Source organism: Lepidochelys olivacea (assembly GCF_965140295.1).
Source record: "Lepidochelys olivacea isolate rLepOli2 genome assembly, chromosome: 11".
NCBI lineage: Eukaryota > Metazoa > Chordata > Testudines > Cheloniidae > Lepidochelys > Lepidochelys olivacea.
This window is the reverse complement of record NC_140421.1, coordinates 39344611-39366436: the sequence shown is the minus strand read 5'-3', so window position 1 is coordinate 39366436 and position 21826 is coordinate 39344611. Positions and strand designations below refer to the sequence as shown.

The 21826-nt window shown below is 42.1% G+C and overlaps 1 protein-coding gene across 3 annotated transcripts in view; it reads right to left on the bottom strand.

Moving 5' to 3' along the window:
* UBR3 (ubiquitin protein ligase E3 component n-recognin 3) overlaps positions 1-21826 on the bottom strand; it is a 215164-nt gene that overhangs the window by 179065 nt on the left and 14273 nt on the right. For all 3 annotated transcript variants that reach the window (XM_084642586.1, XM_084642587.1, XM_084642588.1), the window contains exons 2-5: positions 8700-8839; positions 4585-4743; positions 2478-2621; positions 1782-1831 (exon numbers count right to left, since the gene is read on the bottom strand). In XM_084642586.1, coding sequence (XP_084498712.1) covers positions 1782-1831; positions 2478-2621; positions 4585-4743; positions 8700-8839 — 493 coding nt within the window. The remainder of the gene's footprint in view (positions 1-1781; positions 1832-2477; positions 2622-4584; positions 4744-8699; positions 8840-21826) is intronic.

Sequence of the window (21826 nt, the reverse complement as noted above, 5' to 3'; positions counted from 1 at the left end):
AAACAGGAATGGACTTTTGGAACAAAAAGTGTTAAGTGAACTTCCTGGGGAATATCTAGGGGGAGGTAAATATAAATACCTCACCTCCAATTATGCAAAAATCAAACCTTTTGAAACTATGCTCTGAACAAGCCATTGTCTGCTGATCGCCTGTTACCTGTGGCCAAGATCAAAGCCCAAGCCGTATAAAGGAAAAACTGAACTGTTCATGGTGGTTCTGGTTCTGAATACAAAAAAGTTATGAACTTATAACCCTGGGGGGAAACCCAGTTATGGACTTGAAGCTACCAGAGCACAAGAATGAAGTCAGGTGACCGCTGGTTAAGTTTTTTAGCACACATGTAGGTTCTTTTACTCTTTTTAATGTTTTTTCTGTAATGCTTTCACTTTAAAAATAAATTTGCTTGCTTATGAAGTGCTGTGTGGTAACTTGTAACTGTGGGCAATTACACTATTCATAGCCATTAGAGAGAAAGTAAAGTGCAGATGCTGGCCTGTTTAGGCAGGCTGGCTTGCTGGGAACATCACAGTGTAGGCAGGGAAGTGCACAGCCTAGAAAAAGCCAAGTCAGGAGGGAGAGAGACATGGGTCACTAATAAGGCTGCGAGTTTGTCTTGGAGGTCACGGATTCCAAGACTTTCTGTGACCTCCGGGACTTCTGCAGCGACCGGTGTGCCTGGCTCAGGAAGCCCCTGCGCCAGTCACACCGGCCGCTGCTGGGGCAGTCTCGGGCCACCACGCTCCCCTCCAGCAGCAGCAGAGCTTAGGTGTGGGAAGGAGCAGGGGCACAGGACAGGACGGGATGAGGCGGGCTCTGGCCGGCGCTTACCTGGAAGTGGCAACATATTCCCCCTCGCTCAGCTGCTAGGCGGAGGCGTGGCCAGGCAGCTCTGCACTCCGCCTCCACCCAGAGCGCTGGCTTCACAGCTCCTGTTGACTGGAAACCGCGGCCAACGGGAGCTGCAGGGGCAGTGCCTGAAGATGGAGGCAGCATGCACACGCTGCAGAGCAGCCTGACCACACCTCCACCTAGCAGCTGAGTGAGGGGGCTGTCACCACTTCCAGGGAGCCCCCCAGGTAAGCACCGCCCAGAGCCCACCTCACCCCGTCCCGTTCCTCCTCCTAACCCCTTGCCCCGCCCACACCAAAACTCTGCTGCTGCTGGGGGGAGACACGGAGCCAGGTAGGGAGCCTGGCGGCCCCACCAACACCCCCACCCGGCTCAACACCAGCAGTGGTCCCTGGCCATGCTCTGCTGCCCACCCCCCTGCAAGCACCTGGGCTGCCCTCCCCCACCCTGAGTTTTAGTCAGGGGTATATAGTAAAAGTCATGGACAGGTCACGAGCCGTGAATTTTTGTTTACTGCCCGTGACCTGTCCATGACTTTTACTAAAAATACCTGTGACTAAAACATAGCCTTAGTCACTAACCATTACGGCTGAAGACCTAGAAGCCTAGAGTGGGTTCCCTTGTTGGGCCACGAGGGGAGAATACGGGTGGCAGTTACCCTGAACTGTGACACCACATATCTGTGTTGCTTACACCAGTTCAGCTGAAGCAGTATTAGCAACAATGGAAATTTTTATTTTTTTTTAAAGTTATTTAGTGGAGCAAGGGCATAAGGATCTGGTCCTGTAGATCCCTACTAACAGCTTTTCTCTCCACTGAACTAGACAGACATACACCAAGTAGTAAAGATTTGCAGGATTTGGACTAAGGTATTCTCTCTGTTTATATATTGTTACATTTCTATTTAATTTCTTTTTAAAAAAAATCTCACCTCATCTGAAGTCTCTCCTTGTCCTGATGTTGCTGTAGCACCTGCTAAACCTTTTGAAATAAAAATAAAATAAAATAAAGATTTCCTTCACAATTCTTTTACTGACGAGAGACACGTTTTATAAGATTTAATGATCCATAAAGAAACACAAAACATAACCTTAACTGTAGCCACACTGCCTCATACTGATCTCATTAGCTCTCACGAGATAAGCAGTACTGGGCTTGGCAGTACTTGGAGGGGAGATCTCCAAGGGATATTCAGGGTACTTGAAGAAGTGATGCTTGTGATTCAGAAGTATATCCCACCATAGTGCTTCAGTGCACTATGTTGGTGGAAAAACATTCTTTCAGAAGGGACAAACTGAAGTCCTGATCACTTCTGGCCATCAAAAATCCAGGGCACTATTGCAATAATAAGGACTTAACCCAGTTACAGTCCCTAAATTCCAATATGAGTAATTACATCTTGCCTACTCGAATTCCACGAATTCTCTGATTGGATAAGGATTATTATTCACATCCTATCCCTGAAGTACTATGTTTAGTTTTTTTGATGCATTTTGGCAGTATGTGAAGTGATCCCTACGAATAGTTTAATTCCATGAAGCACTTCAAATACTGTTTAGGACACAAGAAAGAGAAGGTTTTTTTTAAAAGCAAGATTTTTTTCGCCAAGATGTTTTTCTACACAAACCTTGAATTGCTAAAGTGCTAGTCCCAGATGCTTGCTCCTGCATACCACATGCAAGTTTATCCTCAGGAAATGCCAGTCCAGAGCCTTTCAAAGCTATGAGGTACTTTTCATGACTTTTCTTTGCACATGCATTTTCTCCAACACCTTGAATATATATTTAAGACAACATTAAAGCAAAGACAAACAAGTATTCAGTTCATGTACTAACACAAAAGGCCTCACTTAATGAGATTCGTGCCAAAAGCATTTATTTTACAAGACTAAAAAATTTTAAAAGTGATCCACAATATTTGAAAAAAAAAAAAAAAAAAACTTGAACAAGAATTAGAGATGCAAGTCTACAACTTGACCCTAAACACACACAAAAGTCAGTTTGCCAGCAGATGAATTTAAATTCAAAATACAAAAGACTTTTCTGATTCTTTACTTTTTCCAAATCAAGAAACATTTTTCTTCTAATCAAGGCACCCAACATCTCTGTTTAAGCAAGATTGCTACCTTCTATAATAATTCAACCACCTTCAGCTCAACAGAAAAGCTTGTTTTGCAATACAAATGGGAAAAAAAAAAAAAAGAGAGACAGAAACTCCAAGTTGGTGGAAATAAAAGGATATTGAAGTGAATTAGGCCTAATATATAAAACTCATTTTAAATTGTCTAGATTTTGGCAGAGAATGTTCTTAGAGCATCAAACAGGAAAAAACATTGTCACTTTAGTTTTGGATCTCAAAATATAAAAAAAAGTTGAGTTGAGACCACTGTAGCAGCAGTTAACCAAGATTATTCCCAGAGCTATAGACACTTCCACTCACATCCAAGTTGCTGGTTCACAAAGAAGTAAATAAATTGCACACATTGGATTAAAATCTTCAAAAACAAATGGCTAGGAAAAAAATCAATATTTCTCTAGCGAAAAAAAAAGTATGGGGAAATAATTTTGTTTTCAGGTTTTTAAGCAAGCTATTAAACAATGGAAAGGCAAATGCCACAGAGATGACAACATCCTTTTTAGCTGCCCACCTGCTAGTGGGCCACAAAAACGCCTCAGGCTGTGCTGTGTTCTGCCTCCATGGAGGCTAGGTTTCCACTCATAGAGGTACGTTCCCTATTCCTGCAGGCATATTTCCTTATTCCACACAATTCTCCCCCCCGTTGTCCCCTCCGAAAAAAACCCAAAAAACTGGCTCTTTCACCTAAGCACAAAATGCATAGGAAGTCTGCTACTCTGTGATGCAGGGTGAGCTTTTCCCCTGCAAAGTAAAAATTATTAAACTTCTTTCATTCAAAAGAGATCGTACTTGGCTCCCAAAAGACTTTTCCCTTAAAGCATGAAAAAATCAATTTGGGAGAGAGGAGAGGGCAAAGTACTTTTCAGCAGTATTCCTAAGTACTTCTCTTTCAGACAGAAGACTGCTGTCTAAGAGTTTTGCCCTCCTTTAACCCACAGCTGCTCAAGATAATTACACTAACTTAAAGCCAGAGTAACTCCTATCTGCTTTGTAGTCATATAGAAGTAGGTTAGAGAGACTCAAAAATGAAAGCAGCAAGCCACAGAAAGCAGGGAGTTCATTTGCATCAGGTCTCCCTAACCAGTGACTGTGTAACATTTTGGGCTGAGTGGGAGGGGGAACATCAGAGGAAGAAAATAGGTGGCTTATGTATCAGGCTATTTTTACTGTGAACAGAATACCCCACAGTCTCAGGCAGCAACAGGTATTCTTTATGAGAGCAGGTCCTAAAATAAAATATGAGGCATTTATGATCATATGTTTTTATGGTAATTAAATGTTAGTTAAGTCAGCTCTGTTCTTGATCTTAGACCAATTATAAAAATCTTTATTGAAATGATATGTCCTTATAAAAATACTTGTGCCACAAAAGACCCTACTCCACAGTTCTTACATCAGCAAAATTCCCATCGGCTTCTCAAGCCCTAAAAATAGCAATCAACTCAGATGACCATTATGCTTATAATTATTTTTCTGATCTTTTTGGTGACATCAGAACAAAAGAATACAGTACACTGGCCTGATAACGAACAAAAATGGCTTCAATTTAAATTCCTAATAACTTCAACATTCATTAACAGGAATATGCATGAACTCACCAGAGCTCAGATCTTTGTAGAACTGTTGGTTTGTCAAAACCTGGGTAAGGACTGATCGCATTGCTCCTCCCATTTTGGTCAAGTCTTCTAGAAAGGAAACATGAGGCTCCAACATCTGAAGGATTCTGTGAAGGTCTTTTTCTGATGGCAGATCAGGAGCTGGAAACCCAATAAAAAGAAGTTTAAGGAAGAGAAAGACAATTGTTTCATTTTATTTTTATTGTTTCAATAAAGCATTATACTGAACATTTCAGTAGATTAAAACACTAGTTAGGTCACCAGTAAAATGTGTTTATAGACAGTCTGGTCTCACTTAAGAATTATCCCCACTTGACAAACATACAACATTAGATAATTGGATTTATGATCAAGAGAGATCCACGACTGAAACAACAGGGACACTACAAGTTAGTACTATGATGCAAAGGCAATAATACAAATACATAGTGAGCTTACAGAGCAAAATGAACGGCCATAGCCAGTGCTGTCAGTACAGTACAGACCTGTTTACGCGTGAATCCACTTAACTAGCGGTAGCTAGTTTGGACATGTGGCCAGAAATCATTACCGAGTGAAGATTGCCTGACTTCAGAATTTCTGTCCAAGGAAGAAATATTAACGGGCTGCGAGGCTACGTTGGGCCACAAAAGTGATGGCGAGGATGTTATTGAAAAGGTCAAAATTTTGCCCACAGAAGCCCTTAGTGCTGTAGAAACTGTTGTAAGATTTATGGAGGAGCAAAATGCGGAAAATATCTAAATCATTCATCTGCAGACTTCATAAGAAAGAAAAAAAATGCAAGCCAGAAAGAGCAGAAAATAACGGCGTTTTTTCCTAAGTGAATCATAGACACTTTTTTCAGCATGGCCCTCTTAACCCCTGTCCGTTAACAAGCGGTCGTGACGGCTTGACTCCCGACATCCGTGCGTAAACGGGTCTGTACGTATATTACTTTCAAAGAAATAAGATCTCTATACAATAGAAAATCATGTTTGTCTGAACTATAACTGCATGAATCATGTGTATGTCAATATCTCTCCACAAGATGAAATTTCTGTTTTACAATTTGCTTTTTTTTAAAAAAACATAAGAAACTACATACAAAAAGCTATGTTAAAAGAATATTACGATTGTTTGTGAAACCTTAATTTTGTCCCCTTGTGCGTAAGCATTACAAGAGACCTTAATTACACTTTTAAAAAAATTAGTGTTATGGAGAATGGTTAAGACTGATCAGAGCTTTCTGTTAGAGAGAGCATTTTTCAAAATGCTTTAAAATCCACGTCATAGTTCAGGGCAACTGCACCTGTATTCCCCCTCCAGAGTCCAAGGGCACCCACTTTAGGCTCCTAGCTAATCAGGAATCACCGCTTGTGGGAAGTGACCCGCATCTTTCTCTCTCTCTCTCTCCTGACTGGGAGTTTTCCAGGCTGCATACTTCCCTGCCTAAACTGTGATATCCTCAGCAAGCCAGACTGCTTAAACAGGCCTGCATCTGTACTTTGCTTTCTCTCCAAAGACTATGAATAACTAATTGCAAGCACTCAAAAAACACACAGATCTTTATAAGCAAGCTAATTTAAAATGAAAGCATTACAGAATTTTTTTTAAAAAATAATAAAATAACCTGCATGCCAGTAAGTTTACCAGAGATTACCCCCTCCCCCATGTTTTAACAAGATCTTTGGTAGGAGTTAGTCCTTCAAACCCTAAAAAAGGGGTTTTCTGTGGTTACAAGTTCATAACAGCCTTAACTCAGAACAAGAAACACCAAAAATAGTTCAGTCTTTCCTTTATACAGCTTGGGCCTTTGATTTCAGATTCCAGGAACAGGTAATTGTAGGCCTGGCTTGACATGAGTAATTGGACATGGGTGAGGTTTCATGTCTTGAGAGAGAAAACTAGGGAGGTAAATGGATCAGCAGGTTGGAATCAGAATGTCTGTACTAGCTAAGACAAGGGAGATGTCCATTGTAAATGGTTTCCTGGGTCAGAGAAGTAGGGAACATAAAGATGAGGTAAAGAGAAAGTAATACATGGATGGTGCATGGACAGAGGATGCTGCACAGGGATTGGTTCCTACAAAGTAACTAAGCCAATCCCAAAATATGTAATGCAATGTATCGTAAATGCAGTGCAATGTGTAAATGTATATAAAGGAAGAGGACTGCTGTACAACTGTGTATATGTGGTATGCCCTGTACCCACCCCTATGCTTGAAACTGATCAACTCAAGTGTAGTTTGATTGTATGCCAATAAAGAAATGAGTGATGAGTTCGGAGTCTAGCTGAATTCTTGGAGAACTAAGTAAAGAGGTCTTGGTGAAACCCCAACAGTAATCAGCAGACAGTGGCCCTCTCTTTGGGGTGTAACTTCAAAACGTTTGATTTTTGCACAGAGTGGGATATTTGCATTCACTTTCCCCTAGAGATTCCAAAGAAAACTGCACGACACTGTCCCAAAAGTCCATTCTTATCTGGCCCATTCAATTATAATGTTCAATTACAGTCCTTTGAAGCTCACAACACTTCCCCAGGCTCATACATCCCATCTCCTCCCTCTTCCCGGCCCCAAAAAGAGGTTACATACAATTCTTCCCACAATAATACATAAACTCTGCATTTAATACAATGGACTCCAAACACACAAACTTAATTCAATAAGATTCTTCAAGGATATTGCAGGAAATTGCCATATCTCTCTCACCATGAACACAGGGAGCCTGTTATGAAATCTGATATGCCACAAGAAGGATCAGCATAGACTTTATAGTGCAAGTTTAGCATAATTCTGTCAAAAGATTAAGGAGATACAGCCTACCCAAAAGTGAGCTGCTTTCAATTGTTAAAGTGCTCTGAAATACACAATACCCTCTGTTTACAGGAAGGGCACAAACCAATGCAAGGCAAACTTAACTCCACATTACTAAAGTTTTTTGGCACTGACTAAAATTAAATTGAGCTCACCAACTACTGGCTCATTGTGTGCGCACGCGCACACACACACAACACAGCTCTGATCCTTTCAACATGTGGCTAGGAAAGGATTCACTAGGTTCAGCATGTTGGATCATATTAAAGAAGTTCTCTGTTAAAATCACAAATGAGTTTGATTTTTCATAGTTTAAATTCCAGGGTATTACTAATTAAGAGGTCTCCTGGTTTTTAGTACTGTTTCTCTCCCTCTATGTGTGAAACTTGCAAGATGCTAATTGTGTTAGTACATTCTAAGACAGAGTCTGTTCTCAAAGCAATTCTTTGTAACAACCACCACTCACACAGAGAGAGACTCAAAGCAATACTATGTAACAGAAACAGCACCCAGAGACTCCCCGCCCTTTTGTTGTATTCATCTCGCTTTGTTAACAATTGTGATTAAAACAGAGATAGAGGATGTATGTGGATGGATGCTTGGTGTGGATAATAACTGAATGATCAGGGAGGTGCCAGCCAAAGAATCCAGTGTCCATCGGCTGAAGAAGGCGTCAAGTGGAAATAATCAGAGGACCCCCCCCCCCCCCCGGAGGGCAGACTGGAATCCACCCAACTGCCTCAAGAATGGGAGAATCAAAGAACAAGATAACATCTGGCAGCATGGAGCCATCAGGAATGTGCCATCTGCTGATTGATTCAGCAACAGCATGATGAAGCAATTCCCATAGACTGGCATAGGAAGAAATTCCTATAAAAATGGACTCTAGAAAGCGAGAAGTTTGGGGTCTGATTCTGCAAACCAACTTCCAGGAGTGTCAGATGAGCACGTGACAAGTCCCTGCTCCCTCCTCATGCCCAGGCCATCTGGCCTGTGGCTTGGCATGAGTAACTCTAAGGCTGGTAACTATGATAACAACCTTGCAGAACCTGTGTGTGTATGAATGAATGTGTGAATAAATATGAGATTGAATGGAATGTTATAGCTATAACTAACTGCTTACTATGATTCTTTCTGTATTCACAATAAATGTGGTATTTTGCTTTTTCCCCTTTAATAAGATCCTGCTGGTTTTTATTTTATTGGTATAACAAGCACAGACTAAAGTTAGCATCTTCACAAAGAATCATAATCAAGAGACAGCGACATAAACCATGGTATCCACATGCAAATTCAAACATACCAGGTTCATTATATCCTTCTCTTAAGTACTGAATAAGACTAAAGATGAATTGTGGAAGAACTAGTTCTGACATCATCAACAAGTCTTTTGGGACACAGGGAACATTTGAACTTGATTTCATCCGGTGGCGCTGACAAAACCTATAAGACAAACAGGGGGGAAAAAAAATAAGTTAGCCAAGTACCAATATAGTTCAGAACAGGTATCTGAAAAACAAAACAAACAAAAAAACCAAACCCTGAGCCACCACTATTTTCAATTCCCCTTACTGATCTGCACACTTACGTGCATAAAAGAGGGTACCACGAAACAGGTATTCTGTACAAAAGTTAGTTACGATGAAGATACAATTGTGTTCACATCCTCCCTGCCATATCCCCCGTAAATCATAAAATAAAGTTGAGATATACTTTCAGAAGTTAATCAGAACATAGGGTGTTTTCCACATTATGAGCATCTTCCAAAGAACTGGGAAGAGAACACTGTCACGGTATTTCTCATAATTAAAATGTGTTTATGCCTGCCATCCAAAATAGAAGTCGAAATGTTTTCCTCCAGTGAATCTGTACTGGTTTGCTGTATGGATATTGGTAAGCACTGAGCTGACACAAACACCTCTTTGAAAGCAATAAAACATTTGTTTTGAAAGGGAAACACACTTATGATCACAGACAGTTAAGAAAAATCTTAAAATCAGACATGGGACCTACCAACTTTCAGAGTCTTTTCAACGGAGAACAATTCGATATTTTATTCTCTTTGCTAAATCTGGATATTACAAGTTTCTATGTTTTGTTCAGTGTGTGTAAAATAGGAGGGGGAGATTGTCACCCCACTACAACATGCACAGGACCGATGTACAGGAACCCCACAAACACTGGGTCCAGCCATGGGAGGATTCCCCTGGCACAGGAACTACAGAAGACAGCCATGAGGCTTATGGGGCTGACATAACTTAGACAGGCAGCTGGTGCTGTCTAAGTTGCACCAGGAGTCCCAGAGCACCCCATAATTAAGGGGACACAAAGGTGGCCTCAAGCCTCCATATCCCACCTTTCCACCTGGCCTCTCACCGTCTGAGAGGCAAAGCACAGGATCACACTCTGAGTCTTGATGTTATTTTAGTTCACGAATTTTCAGGCTTAATTTGGGGGGGGGGGGCAAAGAAATAATCCTAAAGTATGTCTGTCCCCCACCTCCTACCAATATTTAATTTAACTGGGGGGATGGGGGGGAAATCTAACTACACAGCTCCACTTAAATCCTTCTGTGAAATACCTGAATCTCTACACAGCCAAAGAGAAGGACTAATCCTTCAGACCTTTAATCACAGAAGCAGGCTTGCTGACATCAGCAGAACAACTTGTTTGAGTGTAAGGATTCACATCAGGCCCTATCTTTGACTGTGTAGCAATTCAGAGATATCTACAAAAGAATAATAGGCTGATCCTGCATCAACTTAACTATACATATTGCTTAATAAAAGCCACTCCTCTTGTCCTTGTTGGGAAGCCCTGCAGATGACAGAACCGCAAGCCTGCAGGATTCCTTAGGCAACAGGTATAATCCGAAGTCCACTGAAGTCAATGGAAAAACCCCCACTGATCTCAATGGGCACTGAATCAGGCCCACTTGCACTCTGCCAGGTTAGTGTTACCAAGGGTCTTCAAATCACACATCTGGGATATTTACCCAGACCAGAAAAAAAAAAAAAAAAAAAGGCCAAAACCATGGGAGGAGGAGTCTAAAAATACATGGTTTAAAAACAGTAAATTTGATTTGACAGTGTCACTTAGCAATAAACAGCTACTCATGTTTATCATCATCATCTATTGATGTATCACTGACAAATGGCTGTGCCTGAATATGCAAGTTATTTTCTATAGTCATACCCTCATTGAGAAATTGGCTATACCACCACTTTAGGAAGAAACTCTATGTTTTCTATAGAAGATTCTTCAAGAAGGAGAGGCTCAAAAGAACCAATTCAGGTCTTATAGTGAAACACAGTAATATAGGAAGGGGCTTAGAAAAAGAAAAATCAGGTCTAAGGAAGCGGGTATCAGACTTTTAGGCCACAAATAGAGAGGCTGTCCAGTCCAAGGATCAACTGTGCATTCAGACAATATACAAATATTTCCCAGCTCACAGCAGCCCAGCTTTCAATAGCTGCACCTTCACAAGAGTAAATGTTCTCTCTTTTTCTATTACTCATTTATTTTCTCTTTCATTGAACAAATAAGGCATTGCATAAGTGCAATTATAGTCTGTTGATTTAGAGAGCTACAACTATTGCTTGTTCATCCCTGGGAACAAAAGTGCCCTCAGAGGAGAAAGACAAACCAGGTGAAGTGTCTGTGATCTAGTGTCTGTGGGTTAGTTGAACAAAAAGCCAATGAAAAGGAATTTAGGAACAGATGCACTCTGTACTCATGGTATTGCTGCCTACAGATGGAGGTCCACGCTGGCAGAAAATGAACTCCGAATACCTTTTGGTTGGAGGATCAGTACCTCATTTAGAACACTAAGATATACAGTTTCTCTTTTATCCCAGCTACAGCCTTTTTATGAGGCTTTTCCAAGGCCAATCAAAAAATTTGTAAGATTTAAAGGCACACCTGCAATTATAAGGCGATTATTTTAGAATAATGTATATTTTATATCCTTATCACTTTAATCAGTCCGCTGTACATTTTTATGTTCCTCAAATGTATTTTTTGTAGGTAAGCATCTCACGCTGGTGTTCTGAAGATCCTTGTAACTAAAAGCCTGCAAATGTGCATGTTGAGCAAAAACTCCAACCCACCCTATGATGCTGCCATCTCTTTCCCTTCTCCAGAAATAGCTCTGCTCCTAGGAAGCCTTTCCAAAGGCGAGATCCACTCAAGAATCAGGCCTATTGAATTTACCCCACATCTGATCTACCTGGAGCTAAAGGATATGAGGCATGTCTCCTCCCTAAACACCCCCAAAATAATGTGATTTATAGCAGATCTTTTTACTGGGGGGGTGTTGTTTTTTTTAATATAGGCTCTGCAAGATCAAGAAGGAAAGCAAATTCCATCCACAGTGAAGGACCTTACATTAAAAAAATAATAATAATAAATAATAATAATAATAATCTCAGCAGTCTCCCCTCCTTCTTAAACTGAGGGAGATCCAGACATGGATTACTTTCCAGATAACCAGGCCCGAGCCTTACAGCATGTGTGCCAAAATCATTCTGTAGAAAGATACACATTCCATATCTGTGGTTCATGGACTCCTCAGTCCACAGTGTCAATAAGAGCTTTGAACAATGATCAGGAGTAAAATACAGCCATTAAGTAGTAACTAAACTATGTTATTGTCACACTCAGCATTAATGGAAAATATGCTGCCTTTTGTCTCTCTTCCTTTCTGCACTTTCTCTCCCACTCACACCTTCCTGTCAACTGTTTGAAATGGGTCATCCTAATTATCACAACAAAAGGGGTTTTTTTTCTCCTGCCGATAATAGCCCACCTTAATTGATTGGTCTCATTACAGCTTGTATGGCAACACCCATTTTTTCATGTTTTCTGTGCGTGTGTGTGCGTGTGTGTAGATTTATATATCTTCCGACTGTATTTTCCACTCCATGCATCCGATGATTTTAGCCCACGAAAGCTTATGCCCAAATAAATTGGTTAGTCTCTAAGGTGCCACAAAGTACTCCTCAGTCTTTTTTGCTGATACAGACTAACACGGCTCCCACTCTGAAACCTCTCCCACTTCTCTTTGTATCTATCCTTCCCCCCCCACACACACATTTCCTTCCCTTCTCAATTTCCACCTCCTGAGTTTTACTCCTACCCCTTCCTTCATCCCATCTGCTGAGCAATTAAACAGCTAATGCTGACATTTAGAGTGTAAACATTAGTCTTTAGAGTTACCACTCCAAAGAGAATAATGGGGGCAGGGGAAATCATACTCTCAGAGCCATTATTTCAAGCTGTCTGTAGATTCAGTGAGGCTTGGTCTACAGGAGCAAGCCACAATCCTGAACAACGCAGTTATATTGATCTAACTCCCAGTATAGACAGCACCATGTCAACAGGAGGGTTCCTCCGATCGACATAGCTACCGCCTCTCAGGAAAGTCGATCACCTATGCCAAGGAGAAAAGCTCTCCTGTCAGCATAGGTAGCATCTTCACCAGTGATTCTCAAAATTTTGTATTGGTGACCCCTTGCATCCAGCAAGCCTCTGAGTGTGACCCTCTTATAAATTAAAAAAACACACTTTTATATTTAACACTATTATAAATGCTGGAGGTGAAGTGAGGTTTGGGGTAGAGGCTGGCAGCTCGCAACCCCCACATGATAACCTCAATGATCCCCTGATGGATCACGACCCCCAGTTTGAGAACCCAGGGTCTTCGCTGAAGCATTATGGTGGTGGAGCTGCATCATGTCAACTGCACCACTGCAGCATTTTAAGTGTAGACAAGCCCAAAGACCACACCACACCAGTTTACACTCAGTTCATGTTTTCAAGGTTATCTTTGCACTCCTGGGGACCACAAACTTGCCCTTTTATCAAAAGAAAGCTTAGATTCTGCAGTCTGAATATGCCAGATAGGCACATAAACATAAAATGCAAGATGGACCCAGCCCCCAGTCCAGGTGTTTGATACTCTGCTTTATAATTTAAGATTAACATCTTAAATAACAGCAGGAAAACATCAGACAGTGAAGATCACAATAGGTCCTTGCTCCAGAGAGGAGTGGTCCTTAGTTACATCTAGTCAGAGGTGAAAGTAAGCTGGTACGCCCCGGTACGGCATACCGGCAAGAGCCAGTCCGCCATACTGGGGTGGATCGGCTTCCCCAGGTGCAATTTAAAGGGCCTGTGGCTCCCAGCAGCAGCCAGAGCCCCGCTGCTGGAGCCATTGGGCAGCGGCAGGGCTGGGGCGGCGATTTAAAGGGCCCGGGGCGATAGCAGCGGCTGAGCCCTGGGCCCTTTAAATCGTCCCCACAGCCCTGCCGCCGCTTCCCCAGGGCTCCGGCAAGCTCTGGGGACAATTTAAAGGGCCCGGGGCAGTAGTGGCAGCAGGAGCCACATCCCCGGAGCCCTGCTGATGGAGCCCTGGGGAAGCGGCGGTGGGGCTCTAGGGATGATTTAAAGGGCCCAGGGCTCTGGCCACCGCTACCACCCAGGGCCCTTTAAACCGCTGCCAGAGTCCCTGGCTGCCGCTGTTACCCTAGGGAGAGGGAAGGAGGCACTTGCCGGTACAGGGTGGGCCAAGGCTGGCTCTAACCTCCCCCAGCCCCGCCCCTTCTGCCCAAGGCCCTGCCCCTTCCAGAGGCCAAAGCCAGCCCCAGCCCAGCCCCGTACCGGTAAGTCCCTAGACTTACTTTCACCCCTGCATCTAGTCCAGTCCATTGTTATCTTTAAAAATCAGGACCAAGACTGGATCTAATCTAAGATAATCTAGAAAGCAAATTAAACACATGAGCCTGGTTTCAAAATAAAACAAGTTAAAGAAGGCTTTGGGTTTATAGTGCTGACTGCAAGACATTTCTCTTACCCATGTTCCAGAAAGCTTGTTCTACCACCATCTGGTATTTCAAATGCTGAAATACTGATCCTATTCACTATTCACAGATCTCCTGACCTGTCACGGGATCACTTTTTTTTTTTTTTTTTTTTTTAAATGTGTGCCTTGGCAGACACCATGTAAACTGAACCAGGAACCTAAAGACTAAAAGCACGAGCTTCTACGGCTAGAGCCAGGGCTCTGCAACTATTCATACCTTCTTTTAATTAACACAGAGGTGGACCTATAATACTCACCAATGGAAAAGGAGTACTTGTGGCACCTTAGAGACTAACCAATTTATTTGAGCATAAGCTTTCGTGAGCTACAGCTCACTTCACTGGATGCATTCAGTTTTTTCCACTGAATGCATCCAATGAAGTGAACTGTAGCTCACGAAAGCTTATGCTCAAATAAATTGGTTAGTCTCTAAGGTGCCACAAGTACTCCTTTTCTTTTTGCGAATACAGACTAACACGGCTGCTACTCTGAAACTCACCAGTGGGTTACATGTACACTAGATTCACTGGGAAAACAGAAGACTAGGCTATTCCATAATCATTCTCCAATATTACTGTAAGAGCCCCGTGGCTGGAGCATCAGTTAAGCAAATGCCTGACTAAATAGTCAAACATTTCAAAACACCCTGAAGACAATCAAAACTGTATTCTGATACACTAGGAAAGGGAGTATATTCCACATCCTGGACCTGCCACTAGTCCAAGAGTTCCAGTGTCTGGACCTGACAAGAATACTGCAGCTAGTCGTCTCAAGTGCTGTAATAAGGCATTAGAGAAGAAGTAGCCTCTAAGGTAGACAACATATACAAATATATATTTTACGGCATCTTCCGCCATAGTGAGGCAACAGAAAACACACTGAAAAGTAAAATTCTGTACTGGAAAATTGAGAGACTAGCTAACTAATAGGTCATTTCCAGGTCTAGTTTCTATTATTACAAAACACTCTAGTACTACAAATAATGTCTTTTTAGATAGGAAAGTATATTACTTTTTATGTGTCTTATGCTGCATGATATTTCCTTTGTGAATATTTTACTTCTATAAATTCTCTGATAATCATATTTGAGAATGTGAGTATGTTAGGAAGAGCCATTTCATTAGTCAGAGCTGTGGAAATCCCATTTTATTGGAGACATTTAATTGACGGTAGGGGGTTTGGTTTGGTTTTTTTTATTACAAACCCAAAGACAAAGGGAAACGCTGTTGTCCTTCCCTGTCCCTATTCCCTTCACCAGTAACTTGTTGAGGTTCATCTTTGCACTACGCCTTCAAATACCTTTTCCGGAAACATCCTTGAGCTAAGACCAAGCATGTAAAGCTTCTGCTGAAAGAATTTTTGAGAAAGTTACAATTAACGAAAACAGAGGTTTACCATGGAAATGCCATGCAACCTCAGTTACAATGTTTTCTCAGATTTATAATCACAATATATCGAGATTTTTCCCTGCAATTCCCTCTGCCATGTTTCACACCTAATACAGTTTATGGTATGCAATAGCAATTAGTGTATGAAAGTTCACCTTTAAAAAATAAAATAGGAACAAGAGATACTATGTATCATCAACATGATCATGTTAACATTTCATCAGAAACCTTAACTTTAGGATTTTTTGACTTGATCATTTGATTTCACAACCTTTCATATTACCCTGCCTTTTTTGTCTTTGACTTTTCCTTGTCAATTTAAAAAAAAAGTGTCAAAAGCAATTTCAGGCAGGACACCTGCCCAAGTCTCCACAATTGTGGTAGTTTTACAAATCACATTAAAGTCCCAACAAATCCCCTCTCCACCCCCACCACAATCAGGCAATTTCCTCTGCATTCTCTTCTGGACAGTTGGTGGAGGAGCTTCAAAGACTCCAGTTTCCCTAACTGCCAGAGCAGCAAAAATATATAGAATAGGGAGCTAGGGCAAGTGCAGGGCCTGTCCAGTCTCTCCCCACCACAGGTGGACCATGGTAGCACAGGTCCATCATGAAGCCTTTTAAGCCAACTTGTCTACTAGTCTGCTAGGGACAAGTCTTTAAACTCCCCAGTACACACAGCAGCAGCTGCAGCCAAAGCCAGGACACACCTTCGCAAGTCCTGGACATTCTTATCACTGCAGCCCTCCTCACTGCATTGCACTGTCTCCAGTTTCAGCTTCATTCCACAAAGCCAGACATACAATCATGCAGTTAAGTAATCTAGTTATTATTTTACCTTCATCTTCCCTCCCCTCCTAGTGTTTGTCACATGTACTTGTTTCAAATTAGATTATAAACATGCTAGGAACAGCACCATGTTTTCCAGTGCGTTGTACAACACCTAGCACAATGGGCCCTGTTCCTGATTACAGCTTTTGAGCACTACCAGAAATTAAATAAATAAGGATTATTTATATGTTCTGCATAAAAGACCCACACAAACAAGTGGGGGAAACAAACTACTCAAACTGAATTTGCACTAGCCACGAGCACAGAGTAAATGAAACAGAAAAACAGAGTAAACATTTATTTTATCTTAGTTTTAGTAACGTTAGGTGTTCCATATAATAAAGTAAAATAGCGTGATGTTTTAAATGGACTGCCTTTTAATGCAAAAATAAACCTTATAAACATAACAAAATTCCATTCTGTTTATTGCACTGTTAACAAGATGCTATACTGGAAACTAATCAAAGTACTTTTTGTACTGAATAGTTTGACAAGTTGCAAATAACAACTAAGCACTAGCTTAAAAAAGGAGTTTGTATGTTGTGCCAACTATGAAATTCTCTTAAGCACTTAATTTCAAAAAGCTTTTACACAGCATAATTTGGTTTTTCATGCACATCTTCCCTATATAGGTAATAAATTCATACATTTTCTGCATTTAACTGCCTCAATACTTCCTGAGAGTTCTTGTAAACTGCATTTCCCCCCATTTCCTTTAGTCTATAGCATTCTCTGTATAGCTGTTCAAAATGTCTTTGCATGTTTTACAGGTCACTGTTTAACTTTATGACAACTACTCTTAATTCTTCAGCACTAGATACATCTTTTTACATCAGAAGTGGAAGATGTTATATTGGTAAATTAGGATGCTATACTAACTGTGCTTTGTATAGGCTTGAATAAGTCCCTTTGCCCAATCACTGGTGGCAAGCAGCAAATCCACCCTAGAGAAGAGAGTACAGTAAGCCATCAATTTCTGCAGAATTTAAGCTGTCATTTTTAAAATAGTTAAGTTTCTAGTCCTCAGATGCAAAGATAACCTTCCAAGAGTGAACCAACGCAATGTTGACTTCCGAGTCTGGAGAATGCCTACTCCTGTACCTGTGCTGTTGTTCACAGCTTTCTCAAAAGGCAGGGGGATGAAACTGACATATCTGATAAGGTTCATTTCTGCTATTCAGGACTCTCCAGGAAACCACAAAACTGACCAGAATCTGTTTCACTCTGCTACTAATTGAGAAAGCTATGGAGCAAAAGTAAAGGTATTAGAATTATAAAAGAACCGTGACCATGAAGTAAAGACTGGAAGAGCAATGCTCAGGAGGAGGTTTATGGAAGAGAGACATAAAGCATCTCCTCCTTTACAAGCAGTAAGGGAATTTCAAAATTGATGCCTACTAACCAGAAGCTAATATAAGCAGGTGTGAGGAAGAGCATCCTGGAGGCCTTCCCTCACCTAAAATTAGGACTGGAGGTATAGTGTTAGTCTTGTCACCAGGCCCCCCTCCTCCCCCTTTTTGTATCAGCCTCTTTTTCAAGATTTCCTGAACTTTGGGTCACGACCCTATAAAAAATAATTCAAGAAGTGATAAAAAATTAACATACCATGTAAGCCCCATAGCTCTGTGACACTTTAAGGCCACCACATTTTTGGAACCTGAAAATCCCAGCTAGCATTTCAACCTAGGCTAGTACATGATGAGAGCACATGCAGCACCCTGCTACAGACTCTCCAACTAAATCAGTAGAATACCTGTATTGGTGTGTGTATGCCTGGATTTTCTTTATGTAAGAAATAATATCAGCTTCATTAAATACATATATTAAGTCCTCTGATAAATGTGGAGTTGGTATGTAATAAGGTTATGAACACTGTATGTGACCTGTTCAACAAGGGGAAGTGTAAGACAAATATGAAATTAAAGAATATGAGTTATTTTAAGTTTGATTAAGGAAATACAGTAAAAGCTGTATTATCCGTCCTTGTACCAACCAGAAAGCTCTATAAACCAGCATTTCTAATCTTCATAGAAACTCCGGTTTATAGTCCGGTTGGAACGGGGCCGGCAGGCTCCTTATCTGGCTTTGCGTGGCTCCCCGGAAGCGGTGACATGTCCCTGCTGCTCCTAGGCGGAGGAACGGCCACAAGGGGTTCAGAGTGTGGGAGGGGGTGCGGGCTCTGGAGGGAGTCCGGGCTTGCAGCACAGGAGGGGGTGCAGGGTGCCGGATCCGGGCAGAGCTCACCTTGGGCGGCTCCCCACAAGAGGCAACTTGTCTCTGCTGCTCCTATTCGAAGATGCGGCTGCCTCCGCCTGCAGGAGCTGTGGAGCCAGGGCTCGGGGCAGGACGGGAACACCACGCAGAGCTGCCTGCCACACCTCCCCAACCCCTGCCCCAAGCCCCCTCCCACACTCAAACTCCCTCCCAGATCCCACACCCCCTCCCGTGCCCCAAGCCCCAGCCCTGCACTTCCTCTTGCACCCGAACTCCCTTCCCTCTTAGTTAACCGGAATTTGTCACTTACCGGATCCCCCGTCCAGCCCCCCATTCCCCAACATGCCAAACAAAAAAGCTTTAACTGTATATCGGTGTTCTAAGGAAAGGCCTTGAAAATAATGAGTTATTAGGCCAGAAGAAATGAAGTAAGGAGGATGTCTGGTTCAAAGAATAACTAATGAGATAAGGGGAAGTTTAAAGGCCTCTGACTGATTGTTTTAAATAAAACCATCTGCAGTCACTACTAAGAGAATCCGTCTTAAAATGAGCCAACAAGGCCTTTCTTAACCTACACACTAGCATTAAAGCCTATTTGAACTCAGGTGCAATGGAAAACAGTGTTGGTCAGCAAGAAGTAGGAGAGGAAAGACTGGGAAAAGAGGAGGTTGTAAATCTTATCTGGATTAAAACTGGAAATAAGAGCATACTGTCTCAAACTGGTTTTTAGCTCAAGTAATTGGCAATGTTATCATTTGTTTGTTAAAGGGTATAAAAGGTAAACTCTTAATGGGTTCATTGCTGTTACCTTCCTGACCACGTTGGAGCTGATCAGTATAGGCCTAAGTACTCTGGGTTTGGCTTGTATCTTGATCAAATACTAATAAATGTTTTGTTACTGTATTGGATGTAGTGAGTGCTTATTTTTAGGATGCTAGACATGTTTAGAGCAATTGTATAAACACCATTTGGTCCTTGGATTTAATAAAGGAATTTATTATTAAACTTGTGTTTGGTGGTTTCCTATATCAATAATTTCAAATATTATTAATTCCAACAGGAAGTTATTAAATATTGGGAGTAACAATGTTTATTATACACCTATAATGCACAAATTCAATGGGATCTTTACAGGAAGGCAACACAATGGTTTTCCAGATAAGAACACACAAGCACACATTTGAAAGACAGTGGCATCCTTCCAGGCCGGAGGCTGAAGTGACACAGCTGTTTTGGCAGAGTGAGAAGCTAGAGGGCTATAAACAATTTAAAAGTCTCTTGATCTCTACAAAATATGGGAGGGATGGGGAGAGTCACTAAGGACCATCCAGAGCGTGTCAGTGAGCTCTGATAGGGAGACAAGTAGACACAGAAGCTCTGAGTAAGAATCTAGAGCAGGGGTGGGCAAACTTTTTGGCCTGAGGGCCACATCGGGGTGCAAAACTATATGGAGGACCAGGTAGGGAAAGCTGTGCCTCCCCAAACAGCCTGGCCCCCGCCCCCTACCACTTCCCACCCCGACTGCCCCCCTCAGAACCCTCGACCCATCCAACCCCCGCCCCGGTCCTTGTCCCCCCACCACCCCCTCTCGGGACCCCATCCCCTATCTAACCCCCGCACCCGCTCCCCATCCCCTGACTGAACCCCCCCAAACCTCCTCCCCATCCAACCGCCCCCTGACTGCCTCCTGGGACCCCCTGCTCCTTATCCAACCCCCCAGCCCCCTTACCATGCCGCTCAGAGCAGCATGCCTGGCCACTGCGCTGCCCGGCTGGAGCCAGACACGCTGCCGTGCTGCCCTGCATGAGCAGGCAGCCCCGCCGCCCAGAGTGCTGCCCGTGCTGCGGCATGGCTGCAGGAGAGGGGGGACAGTGTGGGAGGGGCCGGGGGCTAGCCTCCCGGGCCAGGAGCTCAGGAGCCGGGTAGGACAGTCCCGCGGGCCGTAGTTTGCCCACCTCTGATCTAGAGCTAATCCTATTAGGATCCCCACATGAAAGACGGTTAAGCACTTTGTAGGAGAGACTTGCATGTAGCATATTTTATGGGTTTTAAGATACGTTTTCTCTAAAATGCGTTTGTTCTAATCAATAATACTTTGCTTGAAGAAAGCGGTTTGGTCACTGTTTACAACTGTCATTTCCCCAGGGGAAACAAAATTGCAGAGGGGAGGGACTCAAAACCTTAAAAAAAAAATGAAATCAACATGATTTGGATTATTCAAACTGACAACATACAGATAAACGGCCTTCAAAGATGTTATAAAGGTAGAAGGTGTTTCTGCAAATTGCACAATCATGAAAAGTGCACACCTCTACAGAAAATCTTGTCCGTCCCAATTCATTATAGTTTCAAGGATTACGAAGCCTAAATCAACTACCAAGTTGAAAACAGTGATTCTGACAAATAACATCATTTTGCAACATATCAGTGACATGACTGAGGAAGTCAGAGCAGCTACTTTCAAAATGCAGAAAAAGTGAACATTTAGCAATTCAGCTTGATACGTCCTCCAGCACAGCTTCTATAATTTGTGAAGCATGTTTATGATGGTTCTATTGAAGAAGGCTTGTTCTTTGATAAAGCTATATCAGGAATCACAGTAAGAGAATTCTTATATTTCAAGAGGATCAAGATTTTCATTTTCAATGGGAGTGGTGTAATGCAATCTGCTTAGATATTGCCAAGGCAATGACAGATAAGAACACTGGCCCTAGTTTCCATTGTTTCATACATAGCAAAATACTTGCTAACAAATGCTAACAATTCTCAGACAAGTATTTTATGAGATGTTAAAGCAATGACAATTCATTAAAGGACATCCAGTGAATTCTCAAATTTTTGTATTTATCTACGACATTGGTTCAGATTTGGAAAATCCTACTGCCCAAAAGCCTGGGACAAATAAAAGAGCTAACTGGGCAAGTAAACGTGTCAGGTTTCCTGTCTGTTGGACAACAACAACAAGACAGGCTGGGGCCAGAGTGAGTGAGATCAAGCAGAGCAACACTCAGCTGTCAGTCAAGAGTTCTGAAGGAACTTAAATATGAAATTGCAGAACTACTAACTGTGGTAGGTAACCTATCACATAAATCAGCCTCTGTACCAGATGACTGGAGGATAGCTATAACGCCAATTT